Source organism: Mytilus galloprovincialis, chromosome 5, assembly GCF_965363235.1.
Source record: "Mytilus galloprovincialis chromosome 5, xbMytGall1.hap1.1, whole genome shotgun sequence".
Taxonomy (NCBI): domain Eukaryota; kingdom Metazoa; phylum Mollusca; class Bivalvia; order Mytilida; family Mytilidae; genus Mytilus; species Mytilus galloprovincialis.
The window spans coordinates 13,617,012-13,626,892 of record NC_134842.1 but is presented as its reverse complement, the minus strand read 5'-3'; the positions used below and the strand labels follow the sequence as shown (position 1 = coordinate 13,626,892).

The window sequence follows — 9,881 nt, the reverse complement described above, 5'->3', positions numbered from 1 at the left end:
TCGCCGACACTCCTACATGTAAACCAGAACACATTTCAAAGATATAAGATTGTCTCGTTTTGCCCAGTCGTAGCTTAAAACGGTAAATAGTATTTTTTATAGAAATATTAAAATTCAACTACAAATACAGAGATAACGATATCTTCAAAATTGCTTTTTCAACGGACACACAGTCGGTATTCCAATTGTAATTAATGTGTAAAAAAATTTAAGAGATTTTTTCATCTTCCAAAGTGTATATAAGCATAATCACTACTACTACAGTTACAATTCCGCCAATTCAAATGCCATATTATGTGAGAAACGGCCAGTTTCTGTAGTTGACATGAGTCAAATAAAGATCCTCTATTCAAAGTTGTTTATGATCTTTAAAGAAGAAAAATATCAACAAGGAAATAATAATTGAGCAGTTTAGATATATCTTCAGTAAGAGAAGCCCAGACATTAACCACAGTACATCATTTCTTCTCCATGTTGACATCAGGATAAAACACCTTTCAAATAGTGGCCTTAGTAAATCTGAGAAGAAGTAACCTGACCACAAGTTGGAGTTCTTGGCGTTTAAGTTTCAAATGAAATCAAAATTTCCACGAGTACCTAATTTGATAAAACTCACCTGTAGTTACGGATAACAAATTAACAATCAACTCAAATATTAAGGGTGTCACACGTGAAGCAGGAATTAATTATCCTTCTGTTTACTCCTGTCTTTTTGTTGGGTTCAATAGTCAGATTTCTATAAAGTGTTAAGATGACTTTTTCATCCTTTTGTCGTTTTGGTTTTTTGACACGGCGTTGTCAGTTATGATTTTTGAAACTTTTATAGGTTCCCTCCATTTCTTTATTTCATTTATGTCTTGACGTCAGCATTACTTGATGCCTTTGGATACAGATGGATCGCAGTTCTATCCGCCAACATTATCGACATTTTTAACAGATTAGGAAAGGATATGAAGATGCTTATGCATTTTCTATATTTCCACATATGGGGCTGGTTGTGCTTCATCTTCCGGAGCACCTGAGTCACCCCTAGTTTTTGGTAGGTGTATGTTGCTTAGTCTTGAGTTTTCTATGTTGTTTTTTGTGATCAGTTATTTGTTTGCTTGTCTGTGTGTCTGATGTTTTTTTTTTGCCATGGCGTTATCAGTTTATTTTCTACTAATGTGTTTGAATGTCTTTTTGGTATCTTTAGCCTCTCTTTTTTATGATTTTTTAATCTACTAGTATGCAGATCATATACCATGCAGGCTATCTACAACTTGTACGATACATTACTCATCGATTACTTCTAATGAATCAGTTGATCTGTCAGTTTCAGCTTAGAAATTAGTTACTAGTAAATACAAATCCAAACAACGCAGACAAAGATTCATAAATGAGTGGATTGTCTGGATGATAGAGCACAGAAAACCAGGTACTAGTTAACAACAGCTAAAATTCAATGAAATGGGTTACACTTGAAACAAATGTCATGATTATGACCAGAAAAACGCATAATATAAGTTATCAACTGTATCGTTACTACCGAATAATGATGGCGGTTGTAAATACTAAATACACATTTGGTATAGAACATAGCTTTCATCGAAAATAGTAACACATGCACTTGAATATATATAAGCTGGAGAATTCCAAATGAAGTTTCTGTTGGAAGAGTTCATAATTTAAATAGTTTTGCCCTATTTTTTATCAAAATTATATTCTGTTCACTGTCAGCATCGATATCCAAATGTATGGTATTTGTTTTAAATGATTGCTTAGCTTCTTTCAATTTTTTCAATATTTTATAAAAAAAAATTTAAACGTCTGAAATGGGAATATAAAAAAAACCCACTTTATTGACGCATGGGAATGTCGGTCAATCTGTAGGATGACACATATGTTAAAAAACACAATATTTATCAATGAAACTCTTAAAATAACATGATATCAACCTCTTCGTTTTTGTAAGCTTTTTATTGCTTTATACGTCGCTTTCGATGTATTTTTTTGTTGGCTACCGATGATCTTTTCGTTGTTTTTCTTTATGTTGCCATCATGGTATTATCTATTTTTCTTTTACGTTTTATTTAAGAGTTTTAGGTTGGGTTTTTATTTGTGCATTGTTGATCATTTTACTTAGCATCAGTTTCAGGAAACGTATTGTTTTGCTAAGAGTGTGTTTGCTATGAAATAAACTCATAATAGATATCAGAATTGAAATTTTATATGTACGCCAGACCCGCGTTTCGTCTACAAAAGACTCATTAGTGAAGTTCGAATTAAAAATGTTAAAAAGGCCAAGGCCAAATAAGGTACGAAAGTGAGGATCATTAATGACCAAAAATTCCTTAAAGTTTTGCCAAATACAGCTGAAGTAGAAAAAGCCTTAGTAAGTTAGTATTTAAAAAAATTCTATATTTTTCATTAGGCAAACAAGGGCTTTTCCTTCTGAGACAATTATGGAGGTTACCTTTCTCTAAAGTCATGAATACTGGGGTTTCGCTCACAAAATGTGTTTTGTGCAAGTTGCCGTTCGTTCTTGTACAAAACATGTATAGTGAATATAATCTTTTTTTATACAACACAGTTTGCTGAGGAGGATTTTGGGGGTACAGTGTGCTTCTCCACTTATAGAGCTTCATTTACGGTATCAAGACTTCTTACTGGTTGTTCTTCAAATACTCAAAATTTATACCCACTGTTTTCAAAATCAAGGATCAACATCTTTTCATAACTGTGCCAAGAAGGTTTGATGAAATGCCCCCAACACCACAAAAGATAGTTATTAATGCACTTTTAAAATTTGTTTCAGGAAAAGAATGACCACCATAAAAGTATTCCTTTCTCACAGTAATGAACTTTGATGATCAACAACTGGTATTTGATGAAATCCTTCCAAAATTGGAAGTGTTTGAAGACTTAAACATCCTTACTCAGGATGAATTAAAACCAGGACAAATATTTCTGTCTAGTTTAACAGAATTGGTAGATAAAGTTGATAAGACACTACTATTCATCACTAAGAATGCTATGCAAAGTAGCTGGTGCAATCTAGAATTACTAATCGGTCTAGAGAGATCCCAAAGGAAACAGCAGCTTTCAGTTGTTCTTTTACTACATGGTATAGAAGAGAAAGATGTATGTATAATCTTGTTTTTTATTTGTTTTAACACTTAATTCAACGCTTCATTTATTCAGAAGGATTAAAAAAAATTTTTACTCATATTACACAAGTCTGGTACAGACATATTCTTTGTAATGTTATATTAATATATATCAATATTTCAATGTCAATATTGTAACATTTTTAAAAAATGGTAACAATATTTGTCAGTCTGAATAATCTTAAACTAATAAGATCATGGATTTTTCATAGATGAATTATTAAATTTGATCTGAAACATGGTCATTTATGAAGATTAATTTGGACAAATGAAATATATATTTTTTCAAAGATGAGACGATTAAGATCATGGTGGTAGGCGTCATACCCATCGACACATATATGTTTATTTTAATTCTGAACTCGCCATGTATGCACTAACACCAAAATGCATGAATGTCCTTAACAGCTAGGAAAGCATCACCAATTTCAAAGTCTTTGACCTAGCTAGAACTTGACCATATGACATCACTCACTAGCTGCACTTGAGCTAGCACATTACCACAAAACTAACTTTGGTCAGGTTGTTGTCTCTTTGACACATTCTTCATTTCCATTCTTAATTTTTATTATTCTGTATTTTGGTCATTATATAAGTTTCATATATATATATAGTTTAGATTTATTTAATTTTTGTAATAGATTCCACAAATTGCAGTATTACAAGAAGCTAGAAAAATTGTGTTTATGAAAGAAAATGATTCTTGGGTTACAGAGACCATTGTAAGGTTAAGAGCTATGTTGAAATAGGTAATAAAGAACCACTACAGACATCAGCTAATACATTTACTAACAGATGTAGACAGTTTTAGAATTAAAAAATCCAAATAAACAACACCAGGACCTTACCCCAGACTGTTTGGTTGACACAATATCCCTCATCTTCTTTTATCATAGATGTATGTCATACAAATTAAAAGGCACAATATCCCAAGGGAACATTCAAAGCTTGTTTGTCAAAGAGACAATGAATATGTTATGACAAAAAACAAAAGACAATGAATAGACAAACAAGTTCAGAAAAAATTACCTACAAAGTTACATTCAAGCTGGATCCATTCCTGTCTTTAACCCATAATTTAAAAACTACTTTATATTTTATGAACATTTAATCTAATCATTATAATGTATTTTTTAAACAGTGGGTAATTTGGTTTGAAGAAAACTGCCTCATGTCTGAAATTATGTTAAACTAAGAGTATAAAAACATGCATTTTTAATAGTGTTGTCAAAGGTTAAGCGGTTAACCGTCGGAAGGTCCGAATACTGAATTCCAAAAATGCTAACCAGTTACATTTTTTTAGCCGTAACTGTGTCCTGCCTTTTTATTTTTCACTCTAATCGGTCCTGCCTTTTTTTTTTTAGTTTATTCTGACTTTTTTTAACTAAATTGTCGTCCTGACTTTTTTTTTGCAAGTGTCACATCCTGCCTTTTTTTTTACTCAAAACTTCTGTCCTGCTAAAACAGTATGTCAATGAAAAGAGGGACAACATATGTACCACTAGCTTAGACTGTAGTAGAGTGGTTTAGGTAGTTCATCTGCATTGACAACTAGGGCTGTCAATTCTGAGGTTGTGAGTTGATACCCCACTCTTGGCAAGGTGCATTTGACTCTTAATTGACTAGGATTGCTATTTTCCTGTCAAAAGTCAATGGGTACTCCAACTTCCATTACCAATGAAAATTAGTCGATGGAGTATAAAGTGTCTTGAGCTTTTTAGCTTAAATATACAATAAAAAAGAGTACTAATACTGTGTGTCCTTTATACTTCAAAATATTTTTAAATGAGAAGTAAAGATTAAGCTAGTACTTATTGATACTACTTTTTTGTAAGTATTGTAAACTGTTACAATTTTAGAACACACTGCAATTAATAAATAAGTATATCAAAAAATTGTTTGATTTCCTATTTCAGAAAAAGAGACTATAAAACAATTGATGCCTGCAGGAAATGTAGCTCATGGTTTGGTATGGTCACATTATGCAGAGTTACTTCAGTACATCCTACAAGGTATACCTTTTATTTTAAATGAATTGTTTTAGATATAAGAAGATGTGCCATGAGACAACTCTCCAACCAAGTCATAATCTGTAATTTAAGAAAAAAACATTATAGGTCAAAGATGTGTGTTTTTATATAAGATGTTTGAGCCTACAAGTGTATCTAAGTATTCCCCACTCTTTAGACTGTCAGGTGGAAGGAAGAAAACAACACATAAAAAGTCATTAGCAAAAAAAAGTTCAACTTAGACATAATCAATGCTTGTGCATATTAACAAAAAATGTTTAGCATTACAACCTATTGCTGTTTTCTTTGAATTTCTGCCTTCTATTCTTTAATAATCTATTTAGAATTTAATTTTACCTTCTATGCCATTTGGTTTTTTTAACAGATTTAGAAAATAATTTGAAGGAATCTGAATGGTATAAAAATCAATTAACCCCCCTTCAGAACCATGTGTCAACAAAGTTTTATGAAATGGTACCAACATCATGTACTTGCCATTTTGATCTGTCGAAAATAGATGAAAATATCAAACTGGTCACAGTTTTGGAACTTTCCAATACAATTAGAGGGGGAAACGTTAGAAAACTTGCAGTCCAAGTTTACAGTGTTACTGATGGTGACCAGGTGAATAACTATGAATGGTATCTTTATTGAGGAGCTATGATTATCTAATTTTTTCTACAATTTTATCTCTTTCATAATTAATGAAAATTTGAGCTCCTGTCCAAGCTGGTAAAACTTCACAATAGGGTTCATGTTTTTATGTTTATCAATAAAGGCAACAGTAGTATACCGCTGTTCAAAACTCATAAATCCATGGACAAAAAACAAAATCGGGGTAACAAACTAAAACCGAGGGAAACGCATTAAATATAAGAGGAGAACAACGACACAACACCGAAACGCAACACACACAGAAACGGACCAAGCAACAGACAAAACACCACGAGAATAACAAATATAACATCAAAACCAAATACAAGAATTAGGGATAGATAAGTACCGTGCCACGTCTTATCTAAAAAATAAGAGAAAACACAAACGACTCAACGTTAAAATGCAACACACACAGAAACGAACAATATTATAACAATGGCCATCTTCCTGACTTGGTACAGGACACTTTTAAAGGGTCATTACTTACACTTTTAAAGGGTCATTACTTACACTTTTAAAGGGTCATTACTTACACTTTTAAAGGGTCATTACTTACACTTTTAAAGGGTCATTACTTACACTTTTAAAGGGTCATTACTTACACTTTTAAAAGGTCATTACTTACAGTAAATGGACTATGTCAAAGATTTTGCTAAAATGTTGCATACAACTAACTCTGTCTCCTTTAGTCCAGTCAATCTAGCATAAATTTGACCATAACCTTGATGTAATTGCAACAGAAGCTTTTTATACGACCGCAAAAATTGAAAATTTATTGGTCGTATATTATTGGGGTTCTTTTATATGTCAAATCTAAACGTGACTGTATTCAGATTCTTAATTTTTAGTCCTGTTTTCAAATTGGTCTAAGGTCCAAAACTAATCTTAGCTTGATTTTAACAAAAACTGAATTCTTGGGGTTCATTTATATGCTGAATTTAAATTGTTGGTCCAAGTCGGGGTCCAAAATTATCATATTAAGTATTGTGCAAGTAAGAAATTTTCAATTGCACAGTATTCCGCAAGAGCAAGAAATCTTCAATTGCACAGTATTGTGCAATAGCAATAAATTTTCAATTGCACAGTATTGCGCAATAGCAAGAAATCTTCTATTGCACAGTATTGTGCAGTAGCAAGAAATCTTCAATTGCACAGTATTGCGCAATAACAAGAAATATCTAATTGCACAATATTGCAGAAAAGCAAGAAATTTTCCACTTCACAGTTTTACGCAATAGCAAGAAATATTCAATTGCACAGTATAGTCCCGTTTTCAAATTGGTCTACATTAAGGTCCAAAGGGTAAAAAAATAAACTTTGTTTGATTTCAACAAAAATTGAATATATGGGGTTCTTCAATATGCTGAATCTAACCATGTATTTAAATTTGTAATATTTAGGCCCAGTTATCAAACCGGTCAACATTGAGGTCTAAAGGGTCTAAAATTGAACATTATTTGATTTTCAAAAATTCAATTCTTAGGGGTCTATGATATGCTGACTCTAACCATGTATTTTGATTTTGGATATTGGACCATAATATGTAAATGTCCAATTTAAAATTTTTAAGTTTTTAAGTGTAAGCTCTCAGACCACATTCATTCTGTGTCATAAACCTATGTTGTGTCAACTATTTAATCACAATCCAAATTCAGAGCTGTATCAAGCTTAACTGTTGTGTCCATATTTGCTCCAGCTGTTGAGGGTTCGTTCGACCTCTGTGGTCGTATAAAGCTGCGCCCTGCGGAGCATCTGGTTCGGTAAAAGTAATTAAGCTTATATTATTCTTTTTGTGGTTTAAAGTTTATTTAAACAAGGTAGATGTCAAACAAATATAATTTTCATATATAAACTATACCAAATATTAACATTATTTATTTTAAATGGTCACAAAGCCATATATTTGCAATTTCTTTAATGAGAAATGTGCAAAAAAATACCCATAACTCTTCGGTTTTGTACATTTCATGAGCAGAAGATTATATAATTGAGTCAAATAAGAATTATTACCTCATCAAAGTATCATATTTTACATTAATTTAAAGAAAATCAACCAAAAACTGACAAAAAAATGACTCATTTTTGCGGAGTTATCTTCCTTTCTAATGTTAATTTGCATGAGAAATTAAAAATGCAAAATGTTAGCTTTCGTCAAGTTAGATTTTATGGGGCCCTTTTCTGTGTATATTTGGGGTACTAATGCTATAGATTAGAACTAAAACATTTTCTGTTGCAATTAGTTTGAGGTTCAAACTTAGTTTGACTGGACTATAATTTGAACTTTAACTAAAAAACAAAAACAGTTTTTTTACTGATATTAGGCACTTTCTTTACAAATGTTCGCTTATTTTGAAAGAATTTAACCAGTTATATTCCAGATAATAAAAGAGATAAATGCATTTGTTTTTCGAATTTCAGTTATCTTTTAACGCGCCAAGGTTGTAAGCAAAATTTTAGCAGAAATTGTGGCATAACCAATTTTCTATTCCTTGACCTTAAATCGTTTCGATAGGGCCCACTATATCATTTTGTGCTTGCATGAGACATTGTATGTGAATTAAGTAAAACACGCCTATGTTTTAACTTTTTGCTTTCATTTATTTACCCATTTGAAAAAATGTCCATGAAAAATTGCAGAGATGACTTAAAATAAAAACCAGTATGAGTTAAAAAATGAAAGATGTGGTTTGATAATATGATTGATAATGAGACAACACTACACCGGAGCATGTTACAAAATTCCAAGATGTCCTGAAGTATGGTTATATTTTGTAGTCCGATTATTTTTTAAACTGTTTTAGGAAATTAAGCTTATTTTTTTTTTATCTATTATAGATTTTACAAAAAAAATGTTTCACAATAAATGTACCATGCACTCATATTGTATATTGTGTTTGGTCATGTTTTTCAAATACCTTTTTAGACATATTTCTGCATTTGTGAATACCCAAATGCTATAGCGGCAATGAAAGCAATGGAAGATCACCAGTTAGCAAAGTTTAGTATAGATGACAAGAAGTTACAGTTAGCAAGGTTTTACTTTACCATGAACTCTGTGATAAACTACTTTGAAATATCTAGAAATAAAGCAAGAGTTGTTCTTTTCAATGGTAATTTACACAAATTTTAAAATTATAATACAAAATAGTCTTGATATTGATGATAGTAGTATCAAATGAAAATGATAAAGTTTTGCACATTATATAAATAAAAAGGGACTTGTCATCCTGTGGTGCTAGTCATTGTTATATGTAAAAAGTAAAATCACAAAAATGCTGAACTCCGAGGAAGGAAAATTCAAAAAGGAAAGTTTTGAAAATGAGTTAGCAAACCCAAGTAACACAAATAACCAAATAAACTCATCATAGATACCAGGACTAAATTTAGTATACGCCAGACGCGCGTTTCGTCTACAAAAGACTCATCAGTGACGCTCAAATCCAAAAAAAGTTAAAAAGGCCAAGTAAAGAACGAAGTTGAAGAGCATTTAGGACCAAAATTCCTAAAAGTTTTAAGGAAATCTATGCCTGAGATAGAAAAGACTTCTAGAGATATTTTTTATCTATAAAGTGTCTATTTACAATAGATCTAGTGTTTGATACAACATAAAAAACAAGCCATTCCTTCCAAATATAAATCGCCTCCTGTCTAAAATTTACCAGTCTAAACAGACTCTGAAAAATGCAGACATTTTTTTGTTTTATAAACTCTAATGTAGCATAAAAAAATGATTATGAAATCACCTAATTTGTTTTTACAGATGAAACTGAGAAAGTGTCTGAAGTTTTAGTAAAAGCAATAAAAAAAGATTTACAATTAACTGAAAAAGTAATGTCAAAGAAAACATACTGAAACATTGATTAAGTATTTATGAATTTTGGCTAAAAATACACACCATTGTCCTTGACACAGATAAGTACAGGCACTATAATAGAGTTGGACACAGTTAACAGATTGAAAATATGATGTTGTCCCCTTTAACACCTGAATTTGAATTGTAAAAGACATGCAATAATTATTAAAGGTCATACAAAGTGGAATCAAATAAGGCAATGAGAACCAATACTTT

The 9,881-nt window shown here is 31.4% G+C and overlaps 1 protein-coding gene across 1 annotated transcript; it reads left to right on the top strand.

The window, feature by feature from the left end:
- The first annotated feature begins 2,824 nt into the window (after positions 1-2,824).
- On the top strand, positions 2,825-9,664 carry LOC143077003 (stimulator of interferon genes protein-like). The gene is made up of 5 exons (XM_076252894.1): positions 2,825-3,120; positions 5,063-5,158; positions 5,541-5,779; positions 8,736-8,922; positions 9,573-9,664. Exons 2-5 carry the CDS (start codon positions 5,086-5,088, stop codon positions 9,662-9,664), a joined length of 591 nt encoding a protein of 196 aa, XP_076109009.1. The 5' UTR covers positions 2,825-3,120; positions 5,063-5,085.
- Positions 9,665-9,881: the final 217 nt, after the last annotated feature.

Coding starts and splice junctions, on each gene's coding strand:
- LOC143077003 (XM_076252894.1), top strand. CDS start 5,086: ATGCCTGCAGGAAATGTAGCTCATGGTTTGGTATGGTCACATTATGCA. Junction 5,780..8,735: donor GTGTTACTGATGGTGACCAG/GTGAATAACTAT, acceptor ATACCTTTTTAG/ACATATTTCTGCATTTGTGA. Junction 8,923..9,572: donor AAGAGTTGTTCTTTTCAATG/GTAATTTACACA, acceptor TTGTTTTTACAG/ATGAAACTGAGAAAGTGTCT.